This window comes from Abramis brama (genome assembly GCF_963993115.1).
Source record: "Abramis brama genome assembly, chromosome: 23".
Classification (NCBI taxonomy): Eukaryota; Metazoa; Chordata; class Actinopteri; order Cypriniformes; family Leuciscidae; genus Abramis; species Abramis brama.
Window position 1 is genome coordinate 11,541,386 of NC_139985.1, and position 19,655 is coordinate 11,561,040.

The window sequence follows — 19,655 nt, forward strand, 5'->3', positions numbered from 1 at the left end:
TCCTCCTAAACTAGCCTCCACAGCACACCCATTCACCATGGCAGTCTAATTGCCCTAACACTGGAATTTCTGAAGAAAACACAATATCAATGGACCAGAGGGAGGGTCAATTGCTAAGAGGATCAGTCAACAAGAGGTGTCAACTGGAATTAAGTCATCTGTCCACATGCACATTGCTACCCTTGAGAATTGTTGGCTCATCATTTCAGTAACACCTGTCTCGCTGGATGCCGCTAGTGGAAGAGAGCTGACCTTATGAATTACAGAACTAATACGGTGGGCGAGGAACATGACCAGAGGTCTAGGTTATGACTACACAAGAGTCCAGCAGTGATGAACACATCTCCAGGAATGGCACCATCATCTCCAACCTTGTTTTCACCGTCTCTAACCCGGCGTCCCGTGAGTCCTGGGAGGAGGTCGCCTTCACCTTTCCGATCACCCTCTCCTTCTATAATGACTTCACCTAAACTATGGCAGAAAGCTGCGATATCACGTCTGGCTGAGGAGTTCTTCTGGATAGGAGGAAGCATTGTTGCATCGCCAAAATGGAGAATAGGCCAGATAGGTAAGAATTAAGACACTGATCTGATATTTTTATTACAAATATGAAATTATCTAATTGCTGGGTGTACTTCAGTAACTTTTCAGCAGGTCTAAAATGTTATAGTTTAAACTTTTGCATGTTATTTACCTTTTAATGAAGTACTTTCAGTGCACTTAAAACAACAAGACAGTGTCCTAAATTATTGCCATCAGGAGAAATGCACCTCACGGCATATGGACACATTCAATCCCCGGAGATTAGACTGACTAGCTGCGTCACATGACCCTCTGTCCTTGATCCGCTCCTCCAAAGCAACATTTTGAAAGCATACCCTGAGTTGACCATTAAAAGTAACCTTTGGTGACTCCTGGTCCATTAGAATGTCATTCTGGCATAAACAGAAAGTAGAAAAAAACTCATTTTAATAATATATGATATGATTCAGCTGGTATTGGTATATTACTATAGTATGCCTTGAAATAAAGAGATATCTTTCCAATAACGATACAAACAAATTATTGCATGTTTATAAGATGCTGTCTCTGAGTTCGTCATGATTGTAGTACTGTTTCCATGATGCATGCCAGCGCACAGTAAACAGCCTTACGAACCTGTGTGTGTATGACGCAGTTGTGTAATCTGATTGAAATGGAACTTGATGCAACTGCTTTAAATTCTGACATTAAAATTATGTTCTTAAAGGTGCACACACTAAAGAAATGAATAGTGCCAAAATATATTTAAAATAATGTACAGACGCAAATCATAACAGTAGCCTGTTTACATGCCAATAACATATGTGCAGCCAAATATTAATCATTTAAATCCTCTTTTGCAGTGGAGAGATGCATGTGCAACATGCAGGCCGGATCTCAAATGATTAAACTGAGAGGAAAATCCAAGGCTCTGGTGCGCCTCTTCTACCTAGATGAGCACAAGTCCTGCATCCGCTGGAGGCCCTCCAGAAAACATGAGAGAGCTAAAAGTGAGTCAGACAGAAAACTGTTTGAGCTGCTGGGGTACATGATGTCAGCATGTGCTTGTTATTTTGAACACCTCCATTAAATTGCATGACAAGTGCAGTTTGCAGTTCATGTAGCCGATAGTACTTTTGAAAGAGGAAATATTTAAAGAATCAACTCTGATCTCTTCACATTGCATGTTTAATCTAGTGAGTGTAAAAAATGTCACGTTACAATCAAACAATGAGTCGAGAAAGATGTTAAAAATCACATCTGGAATTACTGGTCCATTGGTCATAATTGAAATGAAAGGTCAAGCACATAGCATTGTGGGATACAGAATACCAGTAAGTAAGCTCTGAACTGTTTATCCAGGTATTCTGTGCATATAGAAAATATTACTGAAAAAGCATGCACAGTATACTGAATCAATAGTGAGAATAGTAAGGTAGTATGCTATCTGAATGGCTTTGATTTGCTACCCACTAACTTTTTGCTAAAAGTGAGTTTTGTCAACATGTACATATAGCGTCAAGCTAAACAGATGTGTGCAACAACTTGTTTCCGATCAGGTAGCCTACAGGTATTTTTCTCTAAAGATTGTTTTGTCAAAAAGTCTGAACTACTGAAGAAATTATCAAACGCTCAGAGCACTGCACTGTTTTTTCTTTGTTCATGGTTTATTTAGTCACCATAGATTCTATCCATGAGGTCTGTGAGGGGATGAGAACTGAGGTTTTCAGGCGATTTGCCAGCAGTAACTTTGATCCAAACTGCTGCTTCAGTATTTACCATGGAGACCATGTGGAATCTCTTGACTTGGTTTCCACGAATGGAGAAGAGGCACGGACCTGGATCACTGGCCTTAAATACCTCCTGGCAGGCATCAGTGACGAGGACAGTCTGGCAAAAAGGCAACGGACACGAGATCAATATCCTTTTAATTGTGTCCTCTCTGAGGGGGAAGGTACTGAAGGGAAGACTGAATCCCCCCATAGCGCCCCCATGTGACCTGTTTCAGTTTGTGTGAATTGTGATGATGTGTCTATGTAAGAGTGGATATTTCCTTACATTTTGTTGCAAATGGTTGAGACAGACCTTTTCAGAAGCTGACAAAAATGGAGATGGGAATCTGAGCATTGGAGAGGTTCTACAGCTGCTCCACAAGCTCAATGTGAACCTTCCAAAGCAGAAAGTCAAAGAAATGTTCCAGGTACATTTTATATATATGTAACTACTACTAATCAAAAAAATTCAGTACTAATAACAGCTGATTTAAAAATTGTGTAGCTTCATCCTTAATAAGCTTCACACTACAGTTCAAAAGTTTGGGGTAAGATTTTTTTTTTTCATCATGCTCTTTTATTCACCATGGCTGCCTTTGTGAAATATTATTACAATTTTAAATAACTTTTTTTCAATTTCAATATATTTAAAAATATTATTTATTCCTGTGATGCAAAGCTGTATGTTCAGCAACCACTCCAGTCCTCAGTGTCACATGATCCTTCAGAAATTATTTTGATTTGGTGCTCAAGTTCTCACATTTCTTATTATTATCAATGTTGTGCTGCTTAATATTTTTGTGGAAACCGTGATAACTTTTTTTTAGGATTCTTTAATGAATAGAAAGTTAAAAATAAAAACATTATTTGAAATAGAAATCTTTTGTAGCCTATAAATATATTTTTCTGTCACTTTGGATCAATTGAATGCATCCCCACTGAATAAAAGTATTAATTTCTTTTTTTTTTTTTATCTTATTGACCCCTAACTTTTTAACAGTATTATATAAATGTCAATTCCGTTCCACAGTACACAGAGCTGCCGTTGAGCAAGCTAGCTTGAATGAGCATATCAAACACATTCTCCTAGCTGGTATTTTTGACAAGTCTCATTCTACTATATGCTATTTCTACATAGTTTTTCTCAAATATCATTACTGATGTCCTGTACCAGGTTATATCGGTTCACCTCCACAGTGCTACTAGCAAAGATGCCGATGAGTACGCTCTGAGTATGTAACATATGGTTCATCTTGAACAGATGGTGTTGTCTGAAACTGGTTAAGGTCTTAACTCTAGTGCCTCTAATCCTTAATGGAGACATATATATTTCTACTGCAACCAATACCATAACACTACTTTCACTGAAAGTAAAAAAAAAAAAAAGATTAGGTAACACTTACTAAAAACCTGAGAAAAAAGTGATTGTTTCACCTTCTAAATTTTCTTTTTTTAAAACATTATCCCAAAAAATGCACATTATACTTCATGAAATATGTGTGAAATTATGTTTCTAAGTATCTCATTTGAAAGAAAACTCTGCATTCGCAGGAGGCTGACACTGACGATGACCAGGGATCATTGACGTTTGAGGAATTCTGTACCTTTTACAAGCTGATCTCGACACGCAGAGATCTTTACTTACTAATGATCACCTACAGTGGTAACAAAGAGCACATGGACGTGAACGACCTCCACCGCTTCTTGGAAAATGAGCAAAAGGCTGGTGTGATTCATTTTGCGTATCGCCATGTATTCGTTAAATATATTACTCTTTTGATGGCCATGAACTGTCATATTTGTAATTAGGGCCCGAGCACCAATGCTACGAGGACCCTCTTGGAATTGCTCCGTTTTTGATGCATGTTCTTTTTTTTCTAGATGTTAAATGTGACTAAAGACTACTGCAAGATGATCATTAACCAGTTTGAGCCATGTTCTGATAGCCAAACACATATGCTGCTGGGTATCGATGGTGAGAGATTCTTCATGTGCTTCATTTTTTATGGTAATTATAACATTGGACCTTTACTACATTTTTCTTGCTTTCTAAGGTTTCACCAACTACATGCGTAGTCCTGCAGGAGACATCTTCAACCCAGAACACTATCAAGTAAATCAGGACATGACACAGCCACTGACAAACTACTACATCGCATCTTCTCACAACACCTACCTGACTGGAGATCAGCTGCTGTCTCAGTCTCGGGTTGATATGTATGCTTATGTGCTTCAGACGGGCTGTCGCTGTGTGGAAGGTAGAAATACTTAAAAGCTTGTCCTTGTTAACATACTGCAGAATCAAAGTGAATGTATTTTAGATAAAGTGTTGATCAAAGCAACACATTTTAATAAGGTTTTACTATCATTAAACTCGGCATGAAATTCTTTTCTTCACTATTATGACGTATATCTGAGTAAAACGGCTTCTCGAACAAGAAAAAATGTAGGCGGGACTTGATTTTGTCCGAAGGGAATTGATTGGATCGTTGAAACGTTGTGGTTTGCTGTGATCTCATGTGACTGAGAGGTTGTTGCGCCAGTAAACACATCATCAGAGAAGAGAAGAGACGATGCTGCAAGAGAGAGGGGAGGTTATTTTGATTAAAGATTATGAGGGCACAAGAGTTTGCAAAAAATAATGATTTTTGTGCACGGATAAATCATTTTAATAAACACTGCAATATTCCATTAAAACTTCAACTAACACAGTCTCTGTCTCTGTCTCTCTAGTTGACTGCTGGGATGGTCCTGATGGGGAACCTATTGTGCATCACGGTTACACACTTACCTCAAAAATCCTCTTTAAAGATGTTGTTGAGACAATCAACAAATATGCATTTGCCAAAACTCAGTAAGTGATTTACATTGCCTGGCCAAAAAAAGAAAAAAAGTTGCTGTTTGGATTTACCGTTGTGGTCAGAATTATTGGCACACCGGGGAAATATGATCAAAGATGGCTGTAAAAAATACATCTCTATTGTTTATCCTTTTGATCTTTCATTATTTCATGAAATAAATGCTTTTCTCCAAAACACGTTGGCCGTAATTATTGGCACCCTTTTATTGAATACTTTTTACAACCTCCTTTTGCCAAGATAACAGCTCTGAGTCTTCTGCTATAATGCCTGATGAGTTTGAAGAACACCTGACAAGAGATCAGAGACTATTCCTCCATACAGAATCTCTCCAGATCCTTCAGATTCCCAGATCCATGTTGGCGCTTCTTCTCTTCAGTTCACCTCACTCATTTTCTATAGGGTTCAGGTCAGGGGACTGGGATGTCATGGCAGAAGCTTCATTTTGTGCTCAGTGACACATTTTTGTGTTGACTTTGATGTTTGTTTTGGATCATTGTCCTGAATGAAGATCCAACCACGGGCCATTATAAGATTTCTAGCAGAGGCAGTCAGGTTTTGATTTTTGTTTTATCCGTTGGTATTTGCTAGAATCTATGATACCATGTACCTGAACAAGATGTCCAGGACCCACAACCTCGGGCATGGGGTACTTTTGATCCCTGTTTGCACCAAACACATCCGGTGGGTTTGCTGCCAAAATTTATTTTTGTTTGTTTCATTTGAAAATAGAATCTGATCCCTTTTGAAGTTCCAGTCGTGTCTGACAATTGAATGTGCTGGAGTTTGTTTTTGGATGAACGAGGAGGATTTTTCTTGAAACCTTTCCAAACAACATGTGGTGATTTTTTTTTTCTTAGGCTTTCTGACCCCAAGACTCAACTACTCTCTGCAATTCGCCATCTGTGATCCTTGGAGAGTCTATGGCCACTCAAACTTTCCTCCTCACCACACATGACAATATAGACACACGTCCTCTTCCAGGCAGATTCGTAACATCTTTAGTTGATTGGAACATCTTAATTATTGCCCTGATGGTGGAAATGGGAACTGCTTTAGCTATTTTCTTACAGCCACTTTCTATTTTGTGAAGCTTAACAATCTTTTGCTGCACATCAGAAGAACTATATTCTTTGGTTTTACTTATTGTGATGGATGATTAAGGGAATTTGGCCTTTGTGTTTCCTCATATTTACACTCCGGTGAAACAAGAATCCATAGCTAGACAATTTCATGTTCCTAGTCACGCTAGTGTGCTAATTTAAATATGAATGGGAATATACAGAGATATTTTACTCATTAAAAATTCTAGGGGTGCCAATAATTGTGGCTAATGTGTTTTGGAGAAAACATTTATTTCATAATGTGATTTTTCCCCCACTTTCAATTTGTTTACTGCAATGAAAGGTTCGATTTTTGCAAATTTTTTGAATGAAAGATCAAAAGGATAAACAATGTAGATTTATTTTTACAGCCATCTTTGATCATATTTACCAGGGGTGCCAATAATTCTGACCACAACTGTAAATAGGTAAATGCTGAAGAGTCAATGATTGGATCATTTTTGCAGTGATTATTATGTTTCTAGCATGCTATAAGTCTGGCAACAGTTCTTCTAACCCTAATTGATGAAGTGTAAAGCTTTTCATTTCTTAAAAAAACATGTAGGAAGACCTATCATGGCCATATTCCAGGATGACAATGTCACGATTCATCATGCTCAAATTGTGAAAGAATGGTTGGGAGGGAGCATGAAGAATCAGTTTCACACATGAATTGGCACCTCTGAGTCCAGACCTTAAATTAGTAGATTTTACAGAGTGATCAACTCTTGCATTGTCAATACAAGGTCTTGACCAAAAATTGATGCACCTCTTAATGGAAATAAAATCAAAACATTCCATCAAGATGTGCATCAATTTTTGGTCAAGATTTTGTATTAACAATGCAAGAGTCCAGCACTCTGTAAAGTCTACTCCAGTGCATCCCAAAGACTTTCAATGAATTTCAATGGTCTGGACCCATATTCATGTGTTAAAATAATTCTTTAAGAAATGAAAAGCTACACACTCCATATATTAGGGTTAGAAGAACTGCTGCCAAACAATGATCATATTGTATCATAACATAATATATAAAACTAATTCTTCCACTGTCAGATACCCAGTGATCCTTTCTATAGAGAACCACTGCACTGTGCCTCAGCAGAAGAAAATGGCTCAATACCTCATGGAAGTGCTACAGGACAAGCTGGACCTATCAAATATAAATACCAATGAGTCCAGGCGTCTGCCATCTCCAGAGGTTTTGAAAGGGAAAGTACTTGTCAAGGTGAGGTAATATTTTACACTTGTCTTGGAAAACATTGCATGAAGTTTAAAGTAGAATATTTCTGTGACCAAATCATGGGGGAAAAAATTAACACTGCGGTGCTTTCCAGGGAAAAAAGCTGCCAGCAAACATTGATGCTGATGCAGAGGAAGGGGATGTGTCTGATGAAGACAGCGGTGAAGAGGACGAGGAGGAAGAGGAGCAACTTAATGGAGATGTGAGATGCCTTTTCGTTTTGTCTACATTAGAATAATTGGGTTATTCCCCTTCTTGAGTGTCTGACTAAAAACTGCTGTGTTCTGGGTTACAGGCCACAGAAGGAGCACCAGAGACGGGTGATGAATCGAAGAAACGCTCACGGAGGTCATTAATGGGCAGCTTCAGGCGCAAGGTCTGCAAACATTTTCCACTTGTCACATTTCCAGTAAAATAGGGGAAAATATCACGAAAGCAGCATTATACGGTCTAGTGTTATGATGTTCCACAATCTGTGTTTTAGAAGAAAAAACGTGTGAAATTAAAAAAGAAGCCCAATGTGAGTGACTCTGATACTGAGCAGGAAATCCCAAGCAGTAACGATAAACAGGTCATCAACTATGGCAAGTGAGTATTTCAGGAGATACAGTTTGTTGTTGAATTCTCTGTGCACTGTAAAAAAAACAAAAAAAACACACAAAAAAACATGCACTTTAATTTACAGGATGGCATTTTGGTGCCTGTATATTCATGACTGTATTTTTAATTATGCAATACATTTTATTTAAACAGTACAAAATATGACTGAATGCCCCAATGTACATAACTGATCTTTAAAAAAGAGGGAAAAAAAATACTATTTAAATTATATAAATCAAATGTGATGCATCATGTATGAAAACTTCTTTTTACTGTTTTAACAAAAAGTTTTTTTATTACAAAAAAATTGAATATTTCAATAATATTTGTATATTTAAATATTTTTAGATATTTAAATATTTAAATATTTTATTTTATATATATATATATATATATATATATATATATATATATATATATATATATATATATATATATATTTAAAATATAATATTTATTTACATTATTGTACAGTAAAAAATAAATCTCCTATAATATAGTGAGGTAACAGTTAATCAATTGTGCTAGTTTTCTTGTATTTATTGTTGCATTCTTACAAACATTTTTTACAGTATGTATCTAAATCTGTCCAGTCTAATGACAGTCCATGTTTTATGGACATTTTTGCAGACGAAGGAAAACAATGAGACTTTCTCGCGCCCTCTCTGATCTCGTTAAATACACCAAGTCAGTGCGTGTTCATGATATAGAAACTCAAGGTAAGACAGTTGCAACCTCTATGAGCACAAACTGTAAATGTATTCTTGATGTTTATGTCTAAATAAACTGTATTGGTGTTGCAGCATACATGTGCAGCTGGCAAGTCTCCTCCTTAAACGAGAGCATAGCTAACCAGATTCTGCATTTAAAACCTGCCCAGTTAGTTCGCTTCAATCAACGACAACTCATTAGAGTCTACCCCTCCAACTACCGTGTTGATTCGAGCAACTTCAATCCTCAGACTTTTTGGAACGCAGGATGTCATTTAGGTTTGATTTAGCTTTTTTTCTTTTATTTATTATGAATTATTTTCTTTCTAATTATCATCAAAGCCTTTTGTTTTTCATTAATGATGAAACAGTGACGACTTTTATTTGAACAGCAATGGATCACTGCTGGCAAATGGCTCTCTCTTTTTTCCCAGTTGCACTGTGCATTTGTTTGAAATGTTGTTTCATCTTTCCAGTCGCTCTCAACTATCAAACAGAAGGCCGTATGCTACAGCTGAACAGGGCGAAATTTGCAGCAAATGGAAACTGCGGCTATGTGCTGAAGCCAAAATGCATGTGTAAAGGTAAGATGGTGTCTCTAGAGTACAGGTAAAAAAGATACATTTGTTTGATGCATACTATTTATTACTTTCTTTGAAAGGCAATCTTCACCACACATAATGATTGTCCTCAGGTGCCTTTAATCCCACACTGGAAGACCCTTTGCTAGGACACAGGAAATCTCAGCTAGTGCTCAAGATAATTAGTGGACAGCAGCTACCGAAGCCAAAAGACTCCATGTTAGGGGACAGAGGAGAGGTGAGTTCACTCATACTTAAAATGAAAGTACGTAATAATGTGTAACATGCAATCTGAGTTTCACTGCTTTGTTGTCCAGATCATAGATCCCTTTGTGGAAGTGGAGATAATTGGATTGCCTATTGATTGCAATAAACAGCAGACAAGAGTAGTGGACGACAATGGTAAGTACAAATCTGGATTGTGCAAACCGAACTTGGCAGTATTGGTATTTTTAAAGCACTGTGCCAAGTTAAAAGTAGTTATTTTCCATGTGATGTCAGTTCTCAAACAAATGACTCTTAAGAACCAGTCAGTCAAAAAGATACACGAGTCTTGAACTCAAATGAGACGCAATCTTGTGATTGTATTCGCAACTAACTCTCTGACTGAACCGCAAATCATTTTTCAGTTATCTTCGATTAGCAAATTAACAGCTGAGTTTTGTTTTAAATATATGTACTTTTCTCATATTTTAATGTCATACTAACAGGTTTTAACCCCATGTGGGAGGAAACGCTAGTGTTTACGCTACACATGCCTCAGATTGCCTTGGTGCGCTTTATGGTTTGGGATCATGATCCAATTGGACGAGACTTTATTGGACAGAGAACCATAGCATTTAAAAGCATGATGCCAGGTAAATCGCATGCCAATATGTGACTTTATTGCACAGACAATGTATACATTTACATTTTCATCAATAATTCAGTCAGTCAGCCTTATATTATTTTCTTGTCCCACAGGATATCGGCATGTCTATTTAGAAGGTGTGGAAGAAGCATCTATCTTTGTGCATGTTGGCATTAATGATATCACAGGAAAGGTAACTTTTAATTAGATTTCTCTTTTACGTAAATGTAGCTAGGAAGTTATTCTGCCTTTTATTAATTGCCATTTTTCTGATATACTCATAACCAGGTCAAATCAAGCAACGCAGTAAAGCAGCTAATCCAGAAAAACCTTATGCAGACCTCTGAAGACGGCACAAGGAAGTCATTCGGTGCAAACTTCCTGCGTAAACGTGGAGCTGGGAAGAACCAAACAAAAGTCGTGAAGGGTTTAGCAGACTGCTACACCAAAGAGGACTTTCTAAACCGTCGTTACAGTGATGACGTGAGCTCGAAGGACAGCAGGAGCACCTCACAGTCTGCGTCGTTGCTCAGAGGAGCTCAAAGTGAACCCCTGAGAAGGGCCCATAAGGTCTGTTTTCAGGAGCCAGAAGGATCTCATGAGGCACGGCGCCGCCTGTCCTCAATCACATGCTCTGGTGGAGCAGGAGTGGCTATGGACTATAACAACTTAGCATTTGATTCAGAATTGGACATTCAGACTTCTGTGGTTCAATCACACCTTGAGGATAACAAGGAGTTGACTGTTTCAAAACTAAATGAATTACCTCCAACATCTAAACTGGAGTGCGAGTCTACAGACTTAAGTTACCTAAGAAGACAGGTACCTAAGAAGAAGGATCCTGCTTCTACACTGAATGAGCAACTCTTGTTGAAGCAGATCACAGGTGCTACATCTGTTATTGAGGATTCAGTGCAGGAACCTGAGCTGTGTGAACTTCAAGAGAGCCATCTAAAAATTCAGTCGGAACCTACACAAAAGTGTGAACTCTTGAATTTCCATCCAATACCTGATGGAGTACTAGATCCTTCTAGTGGAACATTAAACACCAGAAATCCGGTACTCAATAATAAATTCGGAGCCTCTATAGATGGTAGGCTTACCCCCCTGTGGCAACCAATGTCAATCCCCGCAACACCTGCGCTGAGCAGACGCAGGAATGATCAAGGCACACCATCATCCAAAGATTCACCATTTAAAGGATGCAGATCACAAAGTGTCCCAAGACGCCGTCCGCCCTCTCCGCCAAACACAACTGGTCTCATTAGGAAAGAATTCCTCAACCAATACCCTCTCCCACAGTGTAGTTACTCTGCACCAAAAAACTCTGCTCCTAATAATCACAACCTTGCTGAAAGTGAATCAAGCAGCCTAAGTAGTTTGGACAGCCTTGACCTGAGTTCTCTGCCATCCCGTTTCCCTGACAACCAGCAGCAGACAATGGGCACACTGCAGAGGGAAATGAATGCTCTGTTTGAGCAGAAAATGCTTGAGATTCGCTGCCATTCACCACTGTTATTCAGAGGTAAGTTGTAACGCACAGAAAAGTGCCAAAGGCACTTTTCTAAATTATAAATTGTGTTTTAAATTAATGCTCTTTTCATGCTGGTTAAAATGTCTATCAAAAACCACTCTATATTATTACCTGATTAGAGATTTGACTGTTTTTGTATTTATTTATACATTTTTAGATTCCTCAACATTGTAGAAAAGCCATGCATGTGAAACCTAAAAAGAAACAGAACCGAAAAGAAAATGCCACATCGCAGCTACTGTGACGGATATGGACAGATGCTACAGGAAGAAAAGCAAACTCATAAGCAAATACTTATTTGTATTTTGTACAAATATTATTTTGCTTAAATCTCAATCATCTGCTCATGTCATCTGGGCTCATAATTCATTTGTTCATATTTTTTTCAAAAAGTAGCCTGGAATGTTACATTCTGTCTTTTGCATCTGGAAGCTGCCATTTTGATTTCAATATAATGAATTTAAAGACTGTGTTTAAAACTAAACATATGCTTCTACAGATTGTTTCTTAAATAATGCAATCACACTTTGGTGTAAGTCCAAGTTTATTAATTCATTAATATACATGGTGCCAGAACGAATACCTCTTTTGTGACGGTAAGAGGTGATTTTTGTTTTTTACACAATTTTATGTATTTTCCCCATGTTCGAATTACAAAACTACTGTATGTTACTTGTCATTTTTACTTCTATAAAATATTTTACTTTTTTTATAGACATTTTCAGATGTCTCCAATCTTTGTCATTCATTAGCAAAATAGATTTTACATTAACATTTTAGACTCATAATGATGGTCTAAATTATGGTTTCAAGTTGGAATGCATGATAATTATCTAAAATAAAACAGCTACATGAGATTTTGCTGCAATATTCAAATGAAAAGAAGGCACCTCACTGCACCATCTTCACTGAACAAACAAGTAGTTTGATTTAAATTTAAAACGTTTTAAAAAATGAAAATTATGTATTAACGTACATAATTATGTATCTGTTAAAATGTATCAAATATATTTTCTAGCATGAGAAATAGTAAAAATACCTAACACCAGATAATGTACAGACCTACAGTATGAACAGTTAAGTCATTCTGCTATGTAAGACGTACATATTACATCACTGTTGTTTAACCTTTTATGCCTTGTTCTTGTCTGAGGTTTCTTGGTCTCCCTTTGTGTTGGTCATTCTCAAACGCTGGCTCAGCTCTTGAGTCAAAACTGTGCAGCAGGATTTCTGTATGGTTGAGAACAGATTTATTTTCACCAAACATTTTATAATGATCAAAAACGCTTATCAAAATGTGCTACTGTTCAGTTGAAATCTGTGCTGAAGCTTAAAGCCAATGAAAATGCTGTGTGTGTGTGATTGGCATTACTTGCCTTCTGCTCCCCTGCAGTGCTACGAGACTTTGAGGTGAGTTCAAACAAGGAGAGCAGCACTCCAATCCCAAGGCCTATAGCCAGAACCAGGAAGATGCCCTTCATGCTATGAGCCCTCAGAGACGAGGCTTTGGCACTATCCGGTATACAGCTGCTGGCCCACCACTTAGTGCGCATGTACGCCAGCTCCCCAGCCTCACTCAGCTGCAGGATGGCCACGCTCAGGTTCTTCAGCATAGGAGATCCTGTTCCAAGAAAGAGACTGAGGAATTAAAACCATTCACTGCAGATTGAACTCCAGCAAGAAACATCAAGATGTCTTTTGCCTCCCTTTAAATAATCCACCTGAAAAGAATCTCTTGGGTAAACATTAATGTATGTTAAAGTGCCTCCATTATCCTTTTCATGTAGTGTCAAATAGCTATTTGTGAATGTAAAAGGTCTGCAAAGTTTTAGGGGCTATTTACACAAAACCATTTTCAACTAAAAATAGAAAACTCTTTATGCGTTTTGGCTATTCATTTTTATGACGACGACATTTTTGGGGACAGAAAACGCGAACTTTTGAAAACTGTTTTCAAAGTGCAAGTTTTTGAAAACAATACCGTTATTGTCTCCATGTAAACAACAAAAACACGAATTTGTGAAAACGGTGACGTCATGCACATGCGTATTACGTGTAGGTGCGTAGTTTTTCGCACAAAGTGACATAACACAGAGTTCTTAACTGTTTTTGCGGATCTGTGTGGAGATTCGCGGAGATCATGTTGACAATGTTGACACCTGTATGCGAAAAACAAAGGAATCTGATCTGATCTACATCTGACCAATCAGAGCAGAGTAGTCTCTCAGAAAGTTTGGGTTTAGAGAGACCAAATCCTTGATTGAACCGTTTCAGACACTGTAAGAAAAAAAGTGATGCTGATGTATATTATTAGAAAATGAATGTGTTTTTTGACTTTGGATGCATGTAAACCTGTTGTAGGAACCTTTAAAATAACATACTAGGGGAACTTGAAGTTTTTACGTCCATTAAAAAGAACTGCACAAATATGTTTGTCTCACCAAGAGGAGTTACAATGCTGTAACCTCTCATCCCGATGACCTCATGTGCACGGACCAGTTCACAATGCCGTGCCACAGCCAAGTCCAGGGACACCGATTCTCCAATGAAAGCATAATTTCCTTCCTTTGCTCTCTGGACACCCTCATCCATAGAGGTCACGAAACTCTTCCTCCGCTCCATGTGCTCATAGATGCGACGGTAAGATGGGTTATTGGAGTTCTGTGCAAAAGGAATGTTAACATGTAAAGAAATCTTTCTGTAACATCTGGCAGGAAGGAGTTTTACAAATCAGAAAAATGTGCAGATATGATTCATGTGATCAGACCTTAAAGAAGGCGAGGGTGGAGGAGCCGGCAAGCGTTCCATATTCTATTACTTCCTGATTAGCCAAGTCCTCAAACCCTTTAATCATGAGTGGAGCAGAGTCAGACCCCTGAGAGGAATTAAGACTGGAAAAATAACAGGCCAGGAGCACGACGGCAAACAACCACCAGGTACAACTGATAACCCTTCCTGACACAGCTTTAGGGTGAGGGCCTGCACCTGCAGAAAGCAAAACAAATGAGAGGAAAAAACGGTATCTCTCCATTATCACAGACTGAAAAGTAATTCAGAAGGAAAAATAGCTGCAGGCAGCAATAAAAGGCCAAGTACACCTTGTAATGCTGAGTATTCCTGTTATTGCATGTTATATGCATATTCCTGTTTTTAAAGACAGTCGGTTGAAAGGATAGAAGCAAGGATATTATTGTTCATTTCTTTTGACAAGTAGGAGGTGCAGGCATAAATCTTTGCATACTCTATAAGGGCACGGTGGCGATGACATTTTACGAGTTTTGCTTCTTCGACAGCAATTTTGTTAAAGGTGCACTATTAAAATAAAAGTTTAAATGAAATTAGTTTGAAGCACTAAAATTACCAACTGAAAATGAATAAAAACTAAAACTGAACTAAAATAAATTGATTAATTAAATCTAAATAGTAATTTAAAAAATTTAAAAAAGTTTGTTTAAAAACTAAAATTACAAATATATAAAAATCTAAAACTGTAAACAACGATAACAATAAATTAAATTAAATAGTAATATGTGTAAATAAATAAATAATAACAAAAGAACATAGAATTACTAAAGTAAACTATAATTAAAATGAGAACTTAAAAAAATGTTTTTAAAAATATTAATACAAATTATAATAGTATATAAATAATAGTAAAATAACACTGATGGACATGACGTAAACATGAAATTTCCCACCACACCTGACCACTCAAAATATAAATAAACCGTTATTATCGAAAAATCTTCCATAAGGTTCTGCAGAACAGTAATAGTAATAAAAGTAATAATTGAGAGGTTTGGTCTGAATGTGATCTGAACTAATTTTGGTGAAAATTCCACAAATTTTGCCATAGGTATAGGGAAAAAATAGTGAACCAGTTTAAAACGGCCAAAGGGGATGTGAAGCATACTGAAAATAAAATATAGTATTCTGTATTCTGCATTTGAAGGATCAGGACTATGGGCTTTTCAGTGCATGCTATTCTGCTATTACATTAATTTTGATGATTACCTTGCAGGGTTAGGGCTCCTACAGCATACCATAAACTGTGGAGAAGTGTGAAGCGATTCGGCTCTGTCTCAGGCTCACTCCATTCACATGGACTCAACCTTGATATAAAGAGACAAATGCAGAAATCAGCATCAGTTCAGGAAAAAAAATCATATTCAGGAACAATCCTTGTTCTGAAAAACAAAGCAGCAGTTTTAATGATTGTATTGTTAAACGCTTTGTGTGTGTAGTAAATGAGTAAGTGCTCTTGTTCTATGCGTCTCTTGGTGTTCTGCTCATTTCTCTGACCTTCCCACAATGCAGATGCAGACTGCAGTCACAAAGTATGCAATCAGGATGCCGAACCAGGTCTCCCCAGAGAAGGGGGAGAGGAAGTCAAAAAAGCCGGCCTCCTCAGAAACGATATCTTTGCGGAGGAGGATACTGATTCCGGTCTGCATGTAAGGTTTTGTCATTCCCACAGCCTTCTCACGGGCAGCAGTGAGAGTGAGGGGAGCCACGGCGAGATCAGCTTCCTGAGAACAAAACACATGGAAGGTTTCACACTACTTGGGAAGGATTAATGTCATGGATGATTTAATTGCCATGCTGATTTTAGATTTATATGTAGTACAATATGTACTATTGTGTATTTTTCTGTAAAATGCATAACATACCCCTCTAACAACCTCCCCAATCATTCCGTTCCAGTTTCCACTTTCGTCCTGCCGGCCATACGATCCATCCTTCACCAGCTGAACTTTGTATTTGAAACCCAGTTTCTTAGCCAGCTCAGTGAGCAGATCCATACAGTAGCCTTCTAACTGCGAGCCCTTGCTCATTGTGTAGGGGTCTTGCTGAAAATAAAACATTTAAGTTGTAAGTATAATATTATTATTGTTTAGGCTATGTAAATAATATTAAAATACAAACATCACATTTCATATTTTTTAACTTAATTAAATTTTTACCTTTATGGTGGTAACTATCAGTTCTTGCCTTGCTGAAATGAAAAAATAAAACAATATTAACAATATAATTAATTTATTATGAATTCAAATATACTGCCGTTTTTGAAAGGCATATGTTATCAAAACACAGTAAAATGTTTTAAAATGACTGTTTTTTTTGTTTGTTTTTATATATTTTAAAATGTAACTCCTGTGATGGCAAAGCTGTATTTTCAGCATCATTATACTCCAGTCTTCAGTGTCACATGATCCTTCAGAAATCATTCGAATATGCTGATTTGGTAAGACATTTCTTATTATTATCAATGTTGAAAACAGTTGTGCTGCTTAAGATTTTTGTAGAAACCGTGATACATGTTTCAAACAGAAATCTGTAATGCGTCTTTGCTGAATAAAAGTATTAATTTCTCTCAAAACAAATCTTACTGACCCCAAAATTTTGAACGGTAGCTACTAAAATCTCATCACAGGACTCTGTCCATCACATAAATAAGCATGTCAGCTAAAACAAAAAGTTAAATGAAATTTGAAGGGATTGAAGTCCATAAACAAAACAGCGTCCTACTGAGTCAACACATTTGAAAAGCTTAGATCTGTTCAAGAGTGTGTTTGTTCAAAAGTGACCTCAAGTTGACATAGAGAGACATGGCCAAGATTTCAGTGGCTCCTCTATTGATCTGCCAAATCAGTTCTCTGGCTGGGAGTCTTGATTTCCTGCTGCATTTGTGTCACAAATAGCTCTATCTTAAATTAGCCAGAGTCATCAGAGAACCTTTTGTTCGGCAGCCATCTTTAGCAAAAAAAAAAACCACACATCCTCGCTCAGTCTGCGAATCTCAGGGAGATAATGATGAGTGAATGGCACGGCTGCGTTTGATGCCCTCTTAGGCAGCTTCCGGGTTTCCGGAACCCGCAGCGTTTGGCTGTGTTTTTCTCCTTTCTCAAAAGTGCGAGACAACAATCTCATTGCAGGGCTGAACTGTGACTAATTGGAGTTGATGTTTTTGTCACTCGATCACGAAGTCCTGGTCAGGGCAGTCAAAGAGTATCTGAAGTTAAAGTTAAGCAAAGCCCTCAGGGCTCCATCAACACCATAGAGTGATGTTGACACTCATCAGCTCCTCTTATTGAATTTATGACAGACACAGAGGGTCCTCGACGTGCTGTCATAGCTTGGCATGTCTTAAACACTGTTCTGCTTGTTCAAGGCTTTGAATTGATTTATAACCGTTTTTGAGAAGGTTTCAGCTGGCTGGCTTCCTCTCTGTCAGAATGGGGTTTGAAGTGTGCCAAGCAGGATGTGGTCACTATCTTTGATGATGTGCCCAACTGATTCTTCAGCCATTTATCATATGACAGGCCTGTGAAATTCAATAACTTCATGCGGCGAGGACAAGGCAAGTTGGCATGGATTTCATAATAGCTGCTGTTTCTGAAATTACGCGAGATGCCGTAAAAGTAACTAATGCCACTATAGTGTGTTCCTTTGAGAAAGAGAGGCGATTTTAAGATGGAATACAAAAAATAATTGTGCTATGTGTGCTCTGTGCCATTACATCATAACAATTTCACATGAGACAAAAAACGTCACTGCTATTTAACTTTTACATTACATATCCATATGTTAGAAATCAAACTTGTACCTGCTATGCAGAACTCTGACCCCAGCAAAAAGCATAAAGAGACAATTCCCAACATGTTGCTGATTCTGACCTGCAAGCCAAACAGACAATCTGACTTATTTAAAACATAAACAAAATAAATACAAATATTTATGTATTAAATATGCTAAAGCATATGCAATTTTAAAATAAAAACATATGCTGACCTGTAGCCTAGCTATTAACACATACATTGTAAATAACATTTATAACCATTTATCCCTTAAGACATATATTTGTTTAACCACATTTTATATTAGTTCTTTTGTTGAGGTTAATGACAATAATACATGAGCAAAAACACTATTTTTACAAGGACCACCAATGTATTCTCAGAGTTTCCAGCATACTTCAAATCAAAAAGACAAAAGCAGTGACTTTAAAAGGTTCAAATCAAACAGCGCCCTCCTAATCCCATACTTACCATGATGTCTGCAGTGAAATTCCACTGTGCTGGGACTGCACTGACACTGACGCTGATCAAGACAGTGGTGTGGTTTACAATAATGAATTAGAGGGTTCCCACTAAAGGCTTGGGAAAAGCCAATGAGTTTCAGGGGGTGGAGAAACTCATCCAAACACTTATAATGAAAAGTGGGTTGATAGAATATTCTAGAGCATGATGAATTATAGATCTGATATTCTCTATATATTAGATAGGCCTAGGCGATATTGAAAATTCATGCAATTTCGATTTTGACAATTGTTTCAAATTTCAATGTCTTAGGTCAGTCTGACCTAATATTGAAAATAAAAAAAATATTATAATAAATAGCATGCTCTTCAACACCAGTGTATCTGGGGAAAAAATTACCAAGCATACCTTGACTCACAAAAGCTTCATGCATAAAGTGGATAAAAATAACATATGAAATATGCCTACGACTAAAGAAAAACTGAAAGGATGAAATAATCTCAAGTTGTTTAAACCTTCAGACTATTTCATTAAGAATAAACAAACAAAATATTAATAATAATATTAATAAAGTGGACAAAATCACTCATAAAATAAAAATACATTAAAAGAAAGGTAGTCTTTATGTTCAGAGGAAAACTGAAAGGATGAAGTAATCTCAAATTGTTTAAAACGTGAGATTATTTCATTAAAAAAATAAACAAACAAAATAATAATAATAGCCTATTAATAAAGTGGATACAAATGCCATGGGCTATACGCTACAATTAAAATATTGTATTTATATATTCAGACGGAAAACTGTATTTATTTAAAACGTAATAATAATTTAGGCAATTATT

General features: G+C 37.2%; 2 protein-coding genes across 3 annotated transcripts; one reads left to right on the top strand and one right to left on the bottom strand.

Annotated features, from left to right (window-relative positions):
* The first annotated feature begins 14 nt into the window (after positions 1-14).
* On the top strand, positions 15-12,487 carry plch2b (phospholipase C, eta 2b). 2 transcript variants are annotated; one of them, XM_084100976.1, is made up of 21 exons: positions 15-568; positions 1,386-1,532; positions 2,198-2,440; positions 2,592-2,722; positions 3,846-4,016; positions 4,176-4,269; positions 4,349-4,552; positions 5,028-5,148; positions 7,312-7,483; positions 7,593-7,700; positions 7,794-7,874; positions 7,983-8,086; positions 8,729-8,817; positions 8,902-9,087; positions 9,285-9,392; positions 9,503-9,627; positions 9,707-9,791; positions 10,100-10,246; positions 10,353-10,432; positions 10,528-11,764; positions 11,931-12,487. In XM_084100976.1, exons 1-21 carry the CDS (start codon positions 334-336, stop codon positions 11,945-11,947), a joined length of 3,885 nt encoding a protein of 1,294 aa, XP_083957102.1. In that variant the 5' UTR covers positions 15-333; the 3' UTR covers positions 11,948-12,487. The 2 variants fall into 2 exon arrangements, with proteins under 2 accessions (XP_083957102.1, XP_083957103.1); XM_084100977.1 differs by lacking the exons at positions 15-568; positions 1,386-1,532; positions 2,198-2,440; positions 2,592-2,722 and having other exon boundaries at positions 3,880-4,020.
* grik6 (glutamate receptor, ionotropic, kainate 6) lies at positions 12,300-18,909 on the bottom strand. The gene is made up of 10 exons (XM_084100978.1): positions 18,823-18,909; positions 18,381-18,450; positions 16,738-16,769; positions 16,444-16,623; positions 16,076-16,302; positions 15,788-15,885; positions 14,541-14,758; positions 14,215-14,434; positions 13,150-13,394; positions 12,300-13,003 (listed from the first exon to the last, which is right to left on the bottom strand). The coding sequence occupies exons 1-10, from the start codon at positions 18,823-18,825 to the stop codon at positions 12,905-12,907; spliced, it is 1,392 nt and encodes a 463-aa protein (XP_083957104.1). The 5' UTR covers positions 18,826-18,909; the 3' UTR covers positions 12,300-12,904.
* Positions 18,910-19,655: the final 746 nt, after the last annotated feature.

What these genes read in the sequence shown, in the direction of transcription:
- plch2b (XM_084100976.1), top strand. Translation starts at nt 334, where the DNA reads ATGAACACATCTCCAGGAATGGCACCATCATCTCCAACCTTGTTTTCA. An exon ending in ATGGAGAATAGGCCAGATAG is followed by an intron (nt 569 to 1,385) that starts GTAAGAATTAAG and finishes CCTCTTTTGCAG; the next exon opens with TGGAGAGATGCATGTGCAAC. An exon ending in GGGCTGTCGCTGTGTGGAAG is followed by an intron (nt 4,553 to 5,027) that starts GTAGAAATACTT and finishes CTGTCTCTCTAG; the next exon opens with TTGACTGCTGGGATGGTCCT.
- grik6 (XM_084100978.1), bottom strand. An exon ending in AGGAGCCCTAACCCTGCAAG is followed by an intron (nt 14,759 to 15,787) that starts GTAATCATCAAA and finishes TGCTTTCTGCAG; the next exon opens with GTGCAGGCCCTCACCCTAAA. An exon ending in CCACCCTCGCCTTCTTTAAG is followed by an intron (nt 14,435 to 14,540) that starts GTCTGATCACAT and finishes CCTTTTGCACAG; the next exon opens with AACTCCAATAACCCATCTTA.